Source organism: Peromyscus eremicus, chromosome 7 (assembly GCF_949786415.1).
Source record: "Peromyscus eremicus chromosome 7, PerEre_H2_v1, whole genome shotgun sequence".
Classification (NCBI taxonomy): Eukaryota; Metazoa; Chordata; class Mammalia; order Rodentia; family Cricetidae; genus Peromyscus; species Peromyscus eremicus.
Window position 1 is genome coordinate 112,520,562 of NC_081422.1, and position 19,324 is coordinate 112,539,885.

Here is a 19,324-nt window from a genome sequence, read left to right on the forward strand (position 1 = left end):
TTGCCGTTGTAGGAATATTGCAGAGCGTTCTCACACCCACCAGGAAGGCTGTGATGTCACTGGGTGATGTAGTTAATGTGGTCTGAGAAAAGTGTCATGATGTAGTCTGGCTGTTTTGTGAGTAGACACATGGGAGGAGCATACTCTGCTTGTGAGGATTTCTTAATTTAGAGTGTCTGTGAGGCCAGCATAGGCAGAATGGAAAGGGTTGGACTCGGAGAACACACGAGGATACAGGATGGAGGAGGTGGAAAAATCACATGTGTGAAAAAGAAAAGAAATTGAGGTCTCAAACAAAAAGCAGCAACAACAAAACACACTGAGCGGACTTCGTCTGACTTAATGCTAACTGCCTATTTGATGAACTTCTGTGTTATTTGCAGATTTAAAGTGAGGCCAGCCCATCCCATTTTTATTTAATTTGTTGCCACTGTGAGCTAAGCAAGGAAAAAACTGAGTTGCTGTAATTTTATTTTTTTTCCAGTGAGGGAGAAGCAGCTCTCGGGTAGATTTCCAAGTCACATGGCTAGCCAGCTGGTGCCACGGCAATCAAACCCAGCTTGCTTTGGGCCCTGGAGTGAGAAGTAGAACCAAGTCATTCTCGGCTCCTCCCAAACAGCAACGTGTGTCCTCTTTAGGCTAGCAAAGGGGTTCCTCTGGCTCTGGCCCACTGTTGGGTCCTGGCTGCGGGCCACCCACGGTGGCAGGTGGTGATCTTTTTGTCTAAAACCCTTGGTCGTCACCTTCCCAGGCTCTCCCCGGCCCAGCTGTCATCCATGCCTTCATGCTGCAGATAGAAAGATCTTCCAGAACACAGCCTGCAACATCATGTCAATTTGTCCCTGAGCTCCCAGCTTTTAGAGAGGGGTTTCCTCAGCCTTAAGGGTGGACACCTGAGATGGACTTCTGCATGGGCCTCCCTGCCCGGGCCTGCATTCAGCACGACTTTTCTGTGTCTGTAAGTCTATGTGGTCCATTAACACCTCTAAGCGTTCTGTGCACCGCCGTACCAGCTAAGCCTTACACCTGCCCTCTGGCACATGTCCTTCTGTCTTACTGCTCAGCCCCGGAGTCGCTCTTCTGGGAAGCTTGCCAGGCCTGTAAGAATCAGGTGTGAATTTCCTTTGTGTCCTGGAGCCACCTCTGTCCAGGTGCATGCTGTATGACATTGTCATGGCTCAGCTTCTCCCTCTGAAACTGTTAATTCCCTCCAGGTCTTTTATGTCTGTCTCCCTGCCACCCAGCACACTGTCTGGCAGAAAGTAAGCACCCAATAAATTTCAAATGGAGCATGTGTTACATTCCCTATAAAAACGCCAGCCATGGCCAGGTCAGCCACCAGCCTGGGTGTCCTCCATGAGCATGCCTTCCATTTTCAAAGTAGGAGATTCCTGATGCCTTTAGTGGGAAAAGGTAGATTCTGGCCTCTCTACTAAATATGTGTTCAATTTAAGAGGCTTCTGTTTGTAGTCTAATGTGGGGACACACACCTGTAATCCCAGCACTCTGGAAGTGGAGGCAAAATGGTCTGGAGTTCCAGGTTATCTCTGACTACATTTGAGGCCAGTCTGGGATATATATAAAACCTTGTCTCAAAAGAAAAGAAAAAGGAAAAGGAAAAAAATAATAATAAAATTCAGCTTGTAGTAGTGACTTTTTAAGCAGTAAAATTTGAGCCACTGTGGTGAAGTGCCAGATCCACAGACTTCTATCCGGGCCAGTTCCTTCACTTAATGTGGTGCTGAACAGAAGGAAGCAGAGCTTCCAAAAATGATGGGGAAACCCCCAAACAGCCTGCTGCTTTCCCTCTGCCTCCACTTGGAGCCGACCAGCCCAGCAGTGGGAGGGGCTGCCCGGCAGTGGGAGGGGCTGCCCGGCAGTGGGAGGGGCTGCCCAGCAGTGGGAGGGGCTGCCCAGCAGTGGGAGGGGCTAGACTTCAGGCACAGCATCCTCCTCTGCCTCTGCCCACCACTCAATGTGGTTTGAGTTCCCGGCTGCTCCAAGCTACTGCAACATGAAATAAGAAGCTGCTCTCCAAACTCATTAATTAAAGTAGAGTCATGCAGCTGCTGTCAGAGACTAGCATCTGTCCACCTACATGTCCTCTTGTATTCATGGTCCAAACTCAGACACACATGACTAAGGTCCTTTTCCTTGGCAGTCACTGCTTGTGTGGTCACACACTTAGAAACACTGCCACTCCATGTCCTTATTTCCTAGCTACCAATTAATCATTCATCTTTTTGACGAGAAGAGGAGTTGTGGGGTGTGTGTCCTTGTGCTCATGTGTGTGTGGGGTGGGCGGGGATGCTTGCCCATGCAAGGGCCTATGGAAGCCAGAGTCTAGTGGGAGTGTCTTCCTCTATCATCCTCTACCTTCCTTTTGAGACAAGATTGTAGCCACAAGTTTCTCCGGTCCTGTACGGCCCCAAGGTCCAGACGAATCTCTCTCACCCACGGTCCCAGAGCTGCTTATAAAATATTTACTCAGAGGCTTACATTAATTACAAGCTGTATGGCCTATGGCTCAAGCTTCTTGCTAGCTAGCTATTACAACTTAACCCATTTCTATTAATCTAAGTGTTGCCATGTGGCCATGGAGTTACTGGTCTGCTGACATCTTGTTGCTCCGTAGGTAGTGAGTTCAAGTCTCAACTCCATCCTTCTTCTCTCTGTATCTCTGCTTGGTTTTTCCATCTGGCTGTAAGCTTGCCATAGGCCAAAACAGCTTTGTTTATTATCCAATGGGAGCCGCACATATTCACAGTGTACAGAAAGACATCCCACAGCACTTCCCCTTTTCTGTCTAATCAAAAAGGAAGGTTTTAACTTTAACAAAGTAAAATTATATATAACAAAACAATTATCAAGCAAGAATTACAGATACAATATCTAGTCTATTTGTATTTGGCAAAATCAAAGAAAATATTCTATCATTTATGCTATTTTTGTGAGTCTAAAGTTTTATATCTAATTTATCTTTTGTCATGGCTAAGGAAAACTATAACTATCTAGTCTCCAACTCCATCAAAGACCCCAGAAGGATATAATATTACCTGAGTAAACAGGAAGTTTATTGCAAGCAACTTCCATAATTCTAGAAATGACAGAGACATCTGGCTTCCTGGACTGTCATCCAAAGTTTCTCTGTAGCATTGGGGCATCTACCTTCAGCCTACAAGCCTAGAGTCTCTGGCATAGCTTTCAGTGAAGCAGGATATTTTAAGGTTTGTTTGCCCATTCTGGAAGTTCATCAGCCACTTCTCCCTGTTTCCTGTAGAACATCTGGCAGCTTCTTCTGTGAAGCAGGAACATGAAGGACCACAGGATCTCTTGATCCTGAACTTACAGCTTGGCATTTTGCCTAGACTGTTGCCATCAAGCCCCCAGGATCTACCTGCCTGCACCTCCCCTGCACTGGGGCTGCAAGTGCACATCAACATGCCAATCTTTTTACGTGGGTACTGGGAACCCAAACGCAGGTTCTCAGGGTTGTAGGATGAGCGGTTTCTCCATCAAATCATCTCCTAAGCCCCTGAACAAGGCATTTTTTAAAGAGTCACCAGAACCTGATGTAACCGGAATGGTTTTAAAGTAGAACTTTATGAGGGAAGCATTTGCACACACCCACCTGTGAGGCAGGAGCATCACCGGGTTGGGGTCAGACTGTACTATGTAACACACTTAAATCCAGCCCGAACCAGCTACATAGTGAGACCCTCAACACAACAGCAACCAAGGCATTTAATGGACACCAAGGAAATTCCTTTTGCTTTTGGTTCTGAGAAGTCTGGTTCTACCACATAATGAGCTTTGGGATGGAGGAACAATTTGTTTGAGCTCCTGAGTCTCAGTTACCTTCTCTGTAAAAGCCGAGCAGAAATCTACCCACCACATGGTGTGAGGATTAAGTAGAAGGAGGTCAGCTCAGCTTGGGGAAGGCTCTGGAATATACATGACAGTCCAGAAACATGAAGTGACTGCTGCCCCTCCCCCACTCTTCTCTTCCCCCAGGCCCAGAATAACAGTGTCATTGTGGACTTACTGTAACATAAAATATTTAGTGTAAGACCTGAAAGAGTTAACCAACCTCAAAGAACCGCAGAGAATGTGTTTGCAAATGTGTGAATTTGACGTGTGTTCGTCCGTCTTTCTCCATGCCATCTACCATCTTTGAATTCTGATTAGAGCCAGCAGGCTGGAGGAATCTGGATCCTAGGTACGTGTGGCTTGCTCCTGGAAAGATCTCAAACCTTAAAGATCTGTTCTAAGATGAAGAGTTCCAGAGAACTTTCTAGAAACCCTTTGTCTAAGGTACCTCCATCACTCTGCTACAGAGGTCCTGTATTTTTGTTAGGCTGCAGAACTGAATCTTTTCCCAGGTGGATGCTTTACTGGACACAAATGTGCATCATCTGCTTCTTGTCCAGGCGTCAGCCTCTGATGTCGCCTGTGTCCCTTTGCTGTGTCCTCCACACCCTACCTCACATCTGCCACATCTGCCTCCCATCTATCCTACTCAGCACCGCTGACTCCTTCCCAGAACTATTCCAGGAAGTTTATAGCACCCAGCACCTCTGAGTGTGTTTCACTCAATACCTTATCATGAGAAGACCTGTGAGAAAACAAGGGGTGCCGTGGCCCATTAAACCTGGGACTGCTCCCCACTTCTCAGACACAATTGAAGTGAAAACATAATTGACAAACAAAACAGTAAGATGCTGTTTAACCTTGCTTTATTTTGGGGCACCCCCCCCCCCGCTTATTATCCAGACCGCTCCACTCCCAGGGAACCCAAATACCATCCTGAGAAACAAGGCCTATCCTAAGAACTCTGCCATAGTCTTTAGGTTGGCGACGTCCCTTCACTTCTAAGACATATTTTCATCCAAATGGGGTAATTGGTCATCCTTGTAGTCGCAAGTTGGGCATCCTTACAAAGGACACAGACATTGCCTAGGGTGCCTGCTGAGCCCAGAGATGGCAGTGAAGTTTGAGAGCCAAGATGCTTGGCCTGTTTTCTCCCCTGCTGGGTGAGAGTCTGTCCCCAGCTGTCCCCAAAGACAGCCATGGCTGCCTCTGTGTGAGGAGATGGGCTGTCATAGAGCATTGGAGAAAGCTCTCTTCTGGGTGCTTCCTGAGACATGTGGAACCTTCTACCATTTTGAACACAATGAGACTCCGATCCTAACTCCTCCAAACTTCATAGAGAATAATGTGAATTCATGGGCTGTGTGTTCAGGCCTCCTAGGGTAGGTAGCATCTGCCGCCTGGCCAGCTTCTCTTGTTCTTTATAAGGTGTTTCTCAGTTCCCTGCACCACACCCCTGTGCTCTCCATGATGGTTACAGAGCAGAGGGTTTGACTGTGGGTGATGACCTTCTTAGCCTTGCTATGTTAAGGTAGATCACCCCAGATAATGTGCTGGCCCTTGATGCAAGACTACTGACCAACTCTTGCCTCTACTTCTCACCTGTGAGGGTGTGGGGCCTAGAGTCACCCAGAGGCAGTGCCACTATGCAGAAAGACCATGAACTTGGAAGTTGAAAAGATCAGGGTCCTTACCAGCCTGTGTCCTGTGGAACTGAGTCTTGTACCTTCTTTGTTCCTTTCCTGTGTGATGGTGGGTATGGAGTGTGTTGTTCATCCCTAGAAGCCATAGCGTGGACCTGGCATCTTGTTAGACCACTCATCTCCTCTTCTCCTCCCTCCTGGAGTGATTGGAATGAGTATGTCCCTGTAGCCTCCAGCATTTGAACACTGGTCTCTAGGCGATGATAGTGTTTGGAAAAGTTTAGAAGGCACAGCCTTGCTGGAGGAAGTGTGTCACAGGAAGTGAGCTTTGAGATTTACAAGTTTCCACCACTTGCAGTTCTCTCCCTCACCCCTGTCCATCATGCTCCTTCCTGCTTTGGGTTGAGGGTCTGAGTTTCCAGCTTCCTGTTCCTGCTGCTTTCTGAATGCTTCCCTACCATGATGGACTCTTGCCCTCTGGAACCATAGCCCCAATAAACTCTTCCTTCTATAAGTTTCCTGAGTTGTAATGTTTTATCACAGCAACAGAAAAGATACCTAACACAGCTTTCTTGCCCCTCTTGTGGCTACCAGTCGACCATTCTGGGGGCTTTGAAATCCTTGAGTTCTAGAAGAATGAGCACAAAGCTTGCATTTGACTCCACTGATGGCTAACCTGCTGCAGACACCATTCACATCAGTGTTGTTGGATCCCCTGCCTGACACAAAACTGTAATCTCAGTGCAAAAGAGCTTTGGTTATCCACACCTCATGGAAGTAAAGGGTTAGCATCGAGTACAGATGCTGTCCCAGGCAGCAGCTGGCATCTACACACACAAGGGTGACGAGTTAGATAATGTCTTCCATATGCTCTGGAGAAGATGATTTAGCACCACACAATCCCTGCCTGTCCACAGAGGCCAGGACAGCTGATGTTTGCCCTGGGCCTCCCTTACCTTGCCTACAAGATGAAAGCAGTGAAGCCTTAGCTTTGTGAGGGTGGTTGTGAGGACTACCTGAGGTGAGCAGTGTGGCAGGCCGGTCTTTGTGCACAGCAGAATGCTGCCCCAGCATCACGGATGCTCACCATTAATGCTCTTCTTGTTTGTGGTTGCAGCGGAGGGTCCAGGATGTCATCAGCCCCATCGTGTTTGAAGCTGCCTACAGCCTGGGTGTGCACGTGACTGGTGATGAGGCGCGGGAGCTGCCAGACCTGACACCAGTGCTGCGCTGGAAGAAGGGACAGAAGATCGCCCAGAAGAATCAGGTTAGAATCCGTGCTAGTTTTGTGTCTGTCCCTGTCCCGATAAAAAATCCTGGCAGAGAGCAACTTAGGGGAGCAAGGGTTCATTGTAGCCCTCCATTTTAGGATCCATCACTGTGGAGAAGTCAAGGAGGAAACTTGAAGCAGCTAGTCACATGGCAGCCACCATGAACAGCAGAGGAGGGGGAGAGGGAAAAGGAGGGGATAGAGAGAGAAGGGGGTGGGGGGGAGGGGGAGAGTATGCATGCATGCTCAGCACTCAACTAACTTTCTCTACTTACACACACACACACACACACACACACACACACACACACACACACATTCGGGGCAAGGCTTCCTTTTGTTTTAAGACATGAGCCTCCCTTTTAAAGTACAAGTGAGAAGGTGGCCTGCAAGCCTTGCTGGTCGCTTAGACTCAGAATTTGGGAAATGAAGGAAGAGTCAGAAGGACACAGGATGTCTACGTGGGGCAGAGTGCAGGGCTAGCCTCAAGGTGAGCTACAAAGAAACCAAGGAGGAGAGGAGAGGACAGTAAAATGGTTTCTGTATTAAGAATCAGATGCTCTGGGGCCTGGAGACATGGCTCAGCTGTTGAGAGCACTGGCTGCTCTTGTGGAGGACCCGGGTTCAATCCCCAGCACCCACACAGCAGCTCACAGCTGCCTATAACTCCTGTTCCAGATGATCTGATGCCCTTTTCTGACTTCCACAGGGACAGACACACAAGGGACAAACAGACATTCATGGTAAATTCTATAAATTTTAGTAATAAATTCCTAGTACTAGCATTGTTCTGTTCTCTAAATATAACTCTTGCTGTCCTTAAAAAAAAAAAAAAAATCTGTTCATGCTTATATTGTAGACGTCGGCACTTGGAGTGTTAGGACTCATTTCAGTGACCTTTGCGTTTGTTGAGACTCTGTGCTGACCAGGGAGAGAGTTGCTAACTCGTTAGTATGTTGCTAGCTCTGAACAGAATTTCCCTGGACCTAACCCTCATTCCTACAGGGTCCGAGCACTGAAGGGGATCTTCTTTCCTGAAGAGTGTCTTAAAACCTTCATGGACTAGGACAGTCAGCAATCCAACCCGGGCCAGGGATATAGGGAAAGATTGGTATCAAAATGTCCTTCTTGTTCGATGATCCAGGTTCATTAATTAGCAGGCATATATATGAATTAGCAGTAAGGCAGACAGTTGATTCATTGTGTCTGAAGAGTTGAGTAAAATGTTTGAGGCATGAGTGTGAGCCAGTCTTCCCAAAGGAAACCCTATTTCCAGCCTTCCAGCCAGCCTTCCACCTAAACGTATCTATAGACCTACACATCAGTGATTTATCCTTAGTATGAATTAGCAACCAAGAAAAACTGAGTTTAGAGGCAATGTGGACATGAAAGAGAAAGGCCAATTGGAATGAAAATAAATAGAATATTAGACTTAGAAGGTAAGGGAGGCCCAGGGCATCAGATCATCTGGAACAGGAGTTATAGGCAGCTGTGAGCTGCTGTGTGGGTGCTGGGGATTGAACCCGGGTCCTCCACAAGAGCAGCCAGTGCTCTCAACAGCTGAGCCATGTCTCCAGGCCCCAGAGCATCTGATTCTTAATTTTTATTTTGTTTTTTGACACAGGGTCCTGTTGTATAGTCCACACTGACCTTCAGACTTATTATGTAGCACAGCCTGCCTCGAACTTGTAGTCTTCCTGCCTTAGCCTTTCAGGTGCTGGGATTACAGATGGCTGTCACCGCACCCTATCTGAGACTATAAAAGCTCTCTCAGAGTGAAGGTGTTTGCTTCCCAGTGCCCACTCTGTGTGTCTCATAAACACCTGTAACTCCATCTCCAGGGAATCGGTCCCCCTTTCCTGTCCTCCAAGAGCACCTGTACCCATGTGTGTGCGCGCACGCGCGCACACACACACACACACACACACACACACACACACACAAATAATAAAAACCTTAACAAGCAATATACCTAATAATGCCATGGTTCAAATATAATGCATATTAAACTGGGATTTGGAGTAAATTGGTGAGTACGAGTAAGAAAAAGACCTAGATAGTAGACAATTTTCTGTTAAGTTAAAGTCACATATTCCTGGATTCGGCTTGGCCCCTGTGGAGGCCATGTAGTCAAGACAATGATCTGGGCCCTACTGTGGAAACCTGTAGGTAAACAACATGAACACTACTTATAGGCTTTAGTTTCTGCCGCCAAGCCATAGTCAGAGTAACAGCATAAAACACAGATGCCATCAGATTGACTAGGTAGACGTAAAATAATGATAGTTCTCTTAATAGCCTAATTTCTTAATAGTGCTTTTAAATTGGTAAGCCAAGAGAGATTGCAGAACCCAATGAAACAAAAAATAGCTGTTCATTAGTTAAGATTGCAGAGGTCAGTAATAGAATACTGGCCTCAGCAGCCCCTGTGCCAGCAACCCCAGCTGATCTTGGGATCATGTAAGAAAATTTGAAAGTAGAGGAGATGATTCAGTGGTTAAAAGGCTTGCCACACAAGCATGAGAAGGTGGGGATGGGATTCTCCAGAGCAAGCTGACTGGAGAGACTAGCCATATCAGCAAGCTCTGGGTTTGATTAAAACACGCTGCTTCAATGAATAAGGTGTAAAAGCAATCAAGGACGACTGTCCTCCACATGTGAGCATCCCTACCCACCCCACACATGAGTGTGCCTACACAAGTGAAAATTAACATTGACAAGGGAAAAGAAAATTCTTGGACCCACCTAGACAAACTAAATGAGAAACCAAATCAGAAATGGGCTAGCGTGTGTTTTAATAAGCTGACCACTGATCCTGACGCAGCTAGTTTGGGACCCACAGCAAGAAAAGAGCAAAGAGTAGCAGTTGGCCTGTGAGAGGGGAATGGGGCCGGGAGGGAGCCGTGGTGATAGCAATCCTTACCTGTGGGGGCAGGAATTCTGTGGGATAACACGTTAATCTGGTAAATTAAGTCATCACATCGGTATGTATGCTTTCTAGAGGCAGAAATAATCACCAAGACAAAGGAGAATGGAGGAAGATAACAGTGCTTTCCCTTCGGACAGACTCGTGTGGCATGGATGTGGTGGAGGGGCGGTCTTACATTTTTTTCAACCATGTCATTCTCTGGTTGAAATTAAAATAGAAGAAAAATATTGTTCTTAGATTGGAAGGATTGTCCAGGAGCCTGAGACGCTTTCTAGGGAAGCAGTTCTTGCTTATTCTTCTCTGCCTGATTATGAAAAACAACACCATCGAGTCAATTTAATGATCTCCACCACCCCTGCATGTGTCTTCCAGATGTTGGCTCTGTTCATGGTTCTGTTCAAAGGGAAGAACAATGGCCTGCTAGCTAGGGCCACTCCAGGAAGCAGAGCTGATTTTAACCAGAACTCAGGAACCAGCTCTGTCACCACGAGTTCAAATAAAACATAAACAGTACTCAGGTCCCTCCACTCTGTCCTCCAGGCCACCCCCTCCTCCCAGGCCTGGCCATGCAGCTCGTCACCTAGCCTGTGCCTCACACCTGTGTCCCTGAATAACCCTGCCACAACTTGTCTGAGGACCCTGCAAGATGATGCCCTGATTCGCCAGCACTCTCCAGGGTCACCTACACACTACATTCCAGCCATCCTCACACCTACCAGGCTCGTCTGGCCTTGGACCCTGCTGCCCCCTCTTCTGTCAAGGTTTCCACACTGCTCATCTCTCAAGGCCAACCTTTATGTTTGAGGTTTCAGCCTGAATGTTGCTGCCTCAGAGAACCATCTCTCAGCTCCCCCAACTCAGCTGCCTGTCTGCTCCTTCCATGAATCCCACCACAGTGGATTCTGTCCAGTCATTTGTACATCTCCCCCACTAGAGTGGAGCCCAGTGAACACAGATATCTGTCTTCTAGCATTAGCTATTAATTTCCCAACACTTACCTCAAAACCTGGCCTAGTGTCTCCATTGAAAGAGCCCTTGTAAAGGAACAAAAGCCTGTGTCATTCTGCAAGGCTGTTTAATGAAATGGGATATGCTGGGAGCTCCCTCTGGGAATCCCTCCTTGGCCAATGTATGCTGTGTGATTCCAGTGACTTCCACCACAGGGTGTGTGTGTGTGTGTGCGTGTGTGTGTGCATGTGCGTGTGCGTGCGTGTGCGTGTGTGTGTGCGCGCGCGCGCGCGCGTGTGTGTGTGTGTGCGTGCGTGTGTGTGTGTGCGTGCGTGTGTGTGTGTGCGCGCGCGTGGGTGTGTGTGTGTGCATGTGTGTGTGCGCGTGTGCGTGTGTGTGCATGTGTGTGTGTGCGTTGCGTGTGTGTGTGTGCATGTGTGTGTGTGCGCGTGTGCGTGTGTGTGTGCGTGTGTGTGTGCGTGTGTGCGTGTGTGTGTGTGCGCGTGTGTGCGCACGCACACGCCCAGGTAGAGGAAGTACAGGTAACAAAAGAGAAGGTGTGGGCTGTCTTATCTTGTTCTCTCTGGCCCTTTGTCATACGATGTAAAGGTGAGTGACATAGAAAGAGATCCGCACTGGACTTGGTAGAGCTCAGCCGATGACCTACAATGGATGAGGCCCTGGGTTCACTCCCCAGCACTGTGTAAACCAAGTGTAGTGAGTGTCAGAAGGGGGAGACAAGAGGATCACAAGTTCAACGTCATCCTTAGCCACACAGAAGTTCAAGGCCAGGCTGAATTATAGAAAGAAGATCCTGTCTTAAAAAAAAAAAAAAAGGCAAGGTCTTGTGTGGTAATGCACACCTGTAATCCCAACACTCAGGTGGATTTTTGTGAGTTCAAAGCCCTCCTGCTCTACACAGAGTTCCGGGTCAGTCCAGGCTCCATAGTGAGACCCTGTCCCAAAACAAAACAGCAACAGCAAAAGCAAAAGCAACCAGTCCTCCATCTGGATATGGGTGAAGCAGAGCTGAAATTCCTGAGACTACCCTGCAGGCTTACAACATGCCTCATGAAAGGCTGTGTTGGGTTTTATTAAAATAAAATAAGAACAGAATTGGGATGGAGGAAACTACTCTCAGGGCAATTATAACCATTTTTTTATTTTTTATTTTTATTTATTTTTTTTTTTGAGACAGGGTTTCTCTGTGTAGCTTTGGAGCCTGTCCTGGAACTCACTCTGTATCCTAGGCTGGCCTTGAACTCACAGAGATCCTCCTGCCTCTGCCTCCCTAGTGTTGGGATTAAAGGCTCGTGCCACTGCCGCCCAGCTATACCTATTTTTTAAATACTAAATACCATGCCAGTTGTGGTGATTTGAGTTAGAATGGCCCCCGTGGGTTCTCATAACTGAGTGCTTAGTCATCAGGGAGTAGCAGTACTTGAGAAGGATTAGGAGGTGTGGTCTTGTTAGGATATGGCCTTGCTGAAATAGATGTGGCCCTGTTGGAGGAAGTGTGTCACTGGGAGGGGTCTTTGAGGTTTCAGAAGCCCAAGTCAGGCCCTGTTTTCTTTCTTCCTCTCTGTCTATGGATCAAGATGCAGCTCTCAGCTGCTGTTCCAGCACCTGCATGCTGCCGTGCTCCCTGCCACCATGATAATGGACTAGACCTCTGAAACTGTAAGCCGGCCCCCGTTGAATGCCTTGGCTGTGGTGTCTCTTCACCTTGACAGGACCATGATTAAGACACCAGGTGATAGGGGTTCATACACAAATTGCACGAAGCTGGAGCCTCTTGTACCTGGAGCTCTCACACCTGTGGGAGGAATACCAGATCATAAATGTCACTTCTGTGGTCCTGGAAGGATGCTGCAGTATGAGGCCACTGTGAAGTCACACTGCGTATCAGAATACATCTTGCTTGTTTCTTTTAAATGGAGCCTTCTTGATTAATTCCCTTGGATGGGGTTTGAAACCCTTTTACTCCCACCCAACCCAATCATCCTTTTCAAAGGCTTCAGCCTAAGACTTGGTTGCCTTAGTAACTGTATTTACAGTGTACAGTCCAGGTATATAATTGCAGTTTAATTTAAAGCAAGTGTTACCATGTCTGAAAAACTGGCCCTTCTCTGATCCTAACAAACATGTCTAAGATTCCCCCTTCCTGTTCCCTGAGAAGGGAGGATTTTTCTAGTAGGGATGTGGTAGTAGAAATGGGTCCCTCAAGGTCTGAGCATTTGGAGCACCCACCGAGTTTCCAGCCCCGGAGCCCTATGTCCACATTGCTGCTTGGCATCATGGGAAAAGCTCACACAGTTCTGCCTCAAAGGAAGGTGCCATTAGAACCAGGTTCATCCATCCCCAAACCCAAGCCCAAAGGTGGTGAAGAATTCATTAGTTAAATATGATACAACCAGAGTTAGCAAGCCATAGCCTGTGGCAAAGTGTAAGTTTGAGTGCCACAGGGTAGTGGTCGGGGTGGAGGGGGGTTACATGGTGGGGGTGGCTCAGGGATAAAAGAGCTTGCTGCATAAGCATGGGAAACACAGTTCAGACCCCAAGAACCCACATAAATTCTGGATGGGGTTGGTGGCCCACCTGTACTTCCAGCCCTCAAGGGCGTAGACAGGCAATCCCTGAACAAGCTGTCTAGGGAGAGACTAATCATTGAGGGCTAGGCTTGTCAAGAGACCTTGCCTCAAAGAATAGGTGAAAGAATAATTGAAGATTATTCCCAACACCAGCCTCCACATGCATACCCACACACATGCAAACATGCATACACACATCCTGCCACATACACATGAAAATGGAAAAAGGTTGTCGGCATACACCCATGCCCATCTCTTCATGTGATGTCCATAGCCACTTCACTGTGTGATGCAGCTGTTGAGTCCTTATAAGAGAAACCACAAAGGCCACAAACTCAAAGATGTCCTGTCTCACTCTTCTTGGCCAAAATTTGCTAGCCCCATCCTAAAAAAAAATACAGTAAGAATTCAGTGAGAAATAAAAAAGGAATTTCCTGAATGAAAGTTTAATCTTTAGGGGTGTCCAAGATGAGGAGCAGGGTGAGGAAGAAGTCAGCAAAGGAGTCTGGGCTGGAGGTTGCTGGCACCCCATTCCTCGGCCATCAAAAGCCCGAGGCAGGAAATGATCATCTCCTGAAAGAGGTTTTAGCTTCCTGCAACAAGAAGAAAGGAGGTCCACTCTCATGGCTAGGAAGGCGGCTTCCAGGAAGGTGAGCAGTCAGAGCTGTGCAGACCAGCAGGTAGAGAATAGAGGGCAGAGGAGACTGCAGCCAAGCTGAGTTTGGCGGGCCTCGTTGATGTACCACACTTGGGTTTCCCCAGAAGACTTTGGGTACAAGTAAAAGTAACAGGGATTTCTCAGGGACCAAACTTACAGCTGTTAGGATTGTTCCCTGGGAGGAACGATCTGGAGTTGGGCCATTACCTTAAAGCCATACTTTCTGTGCTTCATGCTAAGGAGAAGTTTCATTATTCCTGGAAACTCTGCTCATCCAGCATGGTGAAGCTGCAGCGTGCCAACACTCTTGCCTCCCAGAGTCAATTCCTCGGAAACAAATTGGCCTTTTTCCCAGAAGAGACTCATCTAGGTTCAGGCACAGGAATCAAATTTTAACCTCAGCATACTCGCGTGCGCGCGCGCGTGCGTGCGTGCGTGCGTGTGTGCGTGTGCACGTGCACGCGCATGTGTGTGCGTGCACACACACACACACCACTCACTCCCTAGTGTTGGGCACAGGTCTCTTGATTTAATTGTACATCACATTTTATTTTACTCTTAAAGCAACTGCTTTCCCAATTTACTAAGGGACTTGATTCAGCTAGGGTTTTAAATTGCACATCCCACTTCTTGTCTTCAGTATTCCCGACTGTTTTAGGGTTTCTGTTGCTGTGAAGAGACACCATGACCATGGCAACTCTTATAAAGGAAAACATTTAATTAGGGTGGCTTACAGTTCAAAGGTTCAGTCCCTTACCATCATGGTGCAACATGGTAGTGTGCAGGCACACATGATGCTGGAGCTAAGAATACATCTTGCAGGCAACAGAAAGTGAGCATATATGAGGTCTCAAAGCCCGCCTCCACAGTGACACACTTCCTCCAACAAGACCACACCTACTCCAACAAGGCCACACCTCCTAATAGTGCCACCTCCTCTGGGGACCATTTTCTCTGAAACCACCACACTGACTTAAGGAAGACTATTAGGTTGGTAATAGATCGTTAAATCTATGGCTACATGGGAAACCACTCAGGAAGTTGAGGAATATCTGTGCATTGCACCATTTCTTTTTTAATTTTCCTGTTGATAGGTTGTTTCCATATTGCCACTGTTGTGAGAATTGCTGTAATAAGCATGGGAATATAGCCAACTCTTCAAGGTGCATGTATGTCCACATGCACATACATGTGAACATGCATACACCCATGTACACACACACACACACACACACACACACACACACACACACACACGTTAATGAAAGAAATTGACCTTATCTTTAATTACTGTAAATAGGCTAAATTCCTGCAAAGAAAAAGATATAAAATGTTGGAATGTGTTAAACATACACAGAAAGTCCAACTGTCTACCAGAAACTCACTTCTGTTCAAGGAGTGTACACAGGAGCAGAAAAAAAAAATGTGTGTTGTATATTAACCAAAAGAAAGCCAGAATAGCTCACACAGTGAACTTGAAGTAGACTTTAAGGGCAAGAGCTGTCTTTGAAGGCAAAGGTTTTTACACAGTAATAAAGTAACAGACTCAGTGCCAATGTGTAAGCTCCCAACACCACAAAGTCACACATGTAAAACAAGTTTTGGCAGATCTGAAAGGAGACCTCAACAGTAATGCAAACTCAGTCCTGGTGCCTTGCTTTCAGCAATGGGTAGAGCCCCACACAGCAGTCTTCTGTCTTAGTCACTGTCCCATTGCTGGAAGACAACACAATCAAGGCAATTTAGAGAAGAAAGCATTTAATTGGGGGCTTGCTTACAGTGTCAGAGGGTGAGTCTGTGACCACCATGGCAGGAATCATGGCAGCAGGCAGGCAGATACGGCACTGGAGCAGTAGCTGAGAGTTTAAACCTGATCCTCATGCACTAGGCAGAAAGAGATGGAGACAGGAACTGTTGTGGGCTTTTGAAACCTCAAAGCCCGGCCTGGGCAGTGTTGGCGCATGCCTTTAATCCCAACACTCGGGAGGCAGAGGCAGGCAGATCTCTGTGAGTTTGAGGCCAGCCTGGTCTCCAAAGTGAGTTCCAGGAAAGGTGCAAAGCTACACAGAGAAACCTTGTCTAAAAAAAACCAAAAAAAAAAAAAAAACCCAAAAACAAAAAAAACCCAAAAAACCTCAAAGCCCATCCTCAGTGACACACCTCCTCCAACAAGGCCACACCTCCTAATCCTTCCTAAACAGTCCACCAACTGTAGCAGGAATCTTAGAAGGTCTTATTAATAAAAACAAACCTGAGCCAGGTATTGGGGTGAACTGGAAGATCAGAGAACCACTTCTTCCTGTAGCAGGCTTTCTTGGACCACCAACCAGCTCCCAAATCAAGACATAGAGATTTATTATTAGTTATGAATATTCGGGCTTATATTATGCTTGTCCCACAAGATCTTATAACTTAATTTGACCTTTTTCTCTTCATCTACATATTGCTTCAGGGCTTTTTACCTTTCTTTCATTCTGTATGTCCTACTTTCCTGCTTCCTCTGTGGCTGGCTGCCAGGCCCAGGTGCCTCCCTCTCTTTCTCCTTCATTCTCTCTCTTCTCTCTCTCCTCTCTCTCTCTCCTCTCTCCCTCCTCTCTCTCTCTCTCTCTCTCTCTCTCTCTCTCTCTCTCTCTCTCTCTGTCTGTCTGTCTGTCTCTCTCTCTCCTAAACTCCTCCTACTACTTATTTGCTCTGCCTGACAGCCCCGCCTATCTCCTGCCTAGCTATTGGCCATTCAGCTTTTTATTAGACCAATCAGGTGCCTTAGGCAGGGAAAGCAGCACATCTTTACATCTTTAAACAAATGCAGCATAAACAAATGGAAAACATCTTTACATAGTTAAAGTAATACTCCCCATTTCTTCCCATCCACACTTCTTCCTAGTCACACCTGTGATCCCATCTCTTCCCATCCCCATAGGTCATCCCATGCTGTCTGTAAAAAGCTCATTTTCAAGAAAAACAAATAAAATTTAAAAAGGCTCATTTTCAGTCAAGGGTGTACCCGGGGATGATAAGAGTTTATGAGACAAAGCTTGAGTAGCTCACACGTGTATCAGGAGAAATAGACTTTGAGTCACAACCGTCTCTAGACACATAAACAAAGGTTTCAGTCAACAGGCAAATTCCAAATTTATAATAAATACACATCTAACATTGGAGCAGCCCAAAGCTGCATCACTTGCCTGTAAAGAGAAAGACATATGATTAGAAGTGGGCCTGGGTTTTGAGGACATGGCATTGTAAGATTGAGAGGGTGACTCTAAAAGGGAAAAAATGTAATTATCAATATAAAGTCAGTTCAAAGGCCTAAGCAGGGCCATACTTGCACTGGACCTTCAAGCTTAAGTTCCACCAGCTTGTTGAGGATGCCTTCAGCTTTATCCTTGCCCTAAAGCACACAGGGCCTTCCTTCTTCTCACCCTAGACATCTGCACACACACCCACACCCTCTTCTCACCCTAGACATCTGCACACACACCCTCTTCTCACCCTAGACATCTGCACACACACCCCACCCTCTTCTCACCTTAGACATCTGCACACACACCCCACACCCTCTTCTCACCCTAGACATCTGCACACACACCCCACACCCTCTTCTCACCCTAGACATCTGCACACACACCCTCTTCTCACCCTAGACATCTGCACACACACCCCACACCCTCTTCTCACCTTAGACATCTGCACACACACCCCACACCCTCTTCTCACCCTAGACATCTGCACACACACCCCACACCCTCTTCTCACCCTAGACATCTGCACACACACCCTCTTCTCACCCTAGATATCTGCACACACACCCCACACCCTCTTCTCACCTTAGACATCTGCACACACACCCCACACCCTCTTCTCACCTTAGACATCTGCACATACACCCCACACCCTCTTCTCACCTTAGACATCTGCACACACACCCCACACCCTCTTCTCACCTTGGTGGTGATGGGACATCAGAGAAACCTTTGTTGAAGCCACTATGGAATTTAGCTTTTTCCTTGCTTCTGTAGGCTCAAAAAGAACACAGGAAGTTACTCTTTTCCCCAAGACTTCCATGATAATCAAGGAAGGGAATGTTGGCTAGGACACTTTATTCTTTTGGAAATGTGGCATGGGATTATGAATTTCCATGAGCAAAATTACCCTGTCTGGTAGAGTCTAGACTCTCTGCTAGCCAACAGGCTAGCTGGAGTCCACGCTGGCACCCAGAGAGGCCTGTGGACTGATAGTCTGAGAAGGGAACAAATCACCTATAAGTATGCTTGGTAGGAGGGAGAGGAAAATCTCACCACCTGAGCAGTATCCTTGAAGCAGTTTGAAACTTGATAAATTACAGCTAATGAAGGACAATCTCCAAATCCTCCTGAAATAGTAAAGTAGTGGGAGTTGTGAAACACCTCCATTGTCTAGTAGGGAGAATGCTCTCACAGATCAGAACATCATAGAGATGAGACCACAGTGAGGGACAAATTCTCACATCCTCCTGTACTTCAAGGAGAAGGCATTGCAACCTCAGCCACTGCCGCTCCCACTGCATGGCCAACCTTCACAGGGAGGCCCAAACTTTGGTGCATCCCTGGATCTGTGGAGCGTTTGGGTGCATCCCTGGATCTGTGGAGCGTTTGGGTGCATCCCTGGATCTGTGGAGCGTTTGGGTGCATCCCTGGATCTGTGGAGCGTTTGGGTGCATCCCTGGATCTGTGGAGCGTTTGGGTGCATCCCTGGATCTGTGGAGCGTTTGGGTGCATCCCTGGATCTGTGGAGCCCAAGCCAGCTTTGACACACTGAACTTCAGGCCCCAGCACTGAGTGAGGCTTTGACTGCTGAGGCCCAGCCCTGGTGAAGGGAATGACATTTTCTGCTTACCACTGGCTGCTGAAATATCCTCAGTCCAAAGGCCTGAATGCCTTTGACATTTCCCTCTGGGACTAATATTCAACATGGCCCCATTGCTCATGTAGAAAATGATTCAAGGAAAGACTTTCTTCCTCCTCAAGAGAGAACATGGAGGAAATGAGCAGACTGATGTCTCAGGATGCTTTACATGATGACTGGTCACTGATGTCTGAGAGCATCTAAAAGATATTCCTAGACCAGCTCCGGCTGGTCACTGATGTCTGAGAGCATCTAAAAGATGATATTCCTAGACCAGCTCCGGCTGAAAGGCCCCTGTTATGCATGGCCATGGCTGGCTTTTCATGAGAGCGCTGGGAATTCAAACCAAAGTCCTGAGGAAGTGTTCTTACTGACTGAGCCATTCCCCCAGCCCCTCCTGCATGCTTCTAGAAGGAACTACTGGAAGCTCTGGGTAAGCTGAGAACTAGAACAAAGAAGGGGCGTGCTCACAGCCTCAGGACCACAGTTGACAGAGCTTCCCTGGGACCTTAAGAAAGTCCCTTCCACACT

The 19,324-nt window shown here is 47.2% G+C and overlaps 1 protein-coding gene across 1 annotated transcript in view; it reads left to right on the plus strand.

Annotated features, from left to right (window-relative positions):
* The window catches only part of Itga9 (integrin subunit alpha 9), a 311,746-nt gene that overhangs the window by 167,283 nt on the left and 125,139 nt on the right, over nucleotides 1-19,324 (plus strand). The window contains exon 16 of the mRNA XM_059268864.1: nucleotides 6,631-6,780. Coding sequence (XP_059124847.1) covers nucleotides 6,631-6,780 — 150 coding nt within the window. The remainder of the gene's footprint in view (nucleotides 1-6,630; nucleotides 6,781-19,324) is intronic.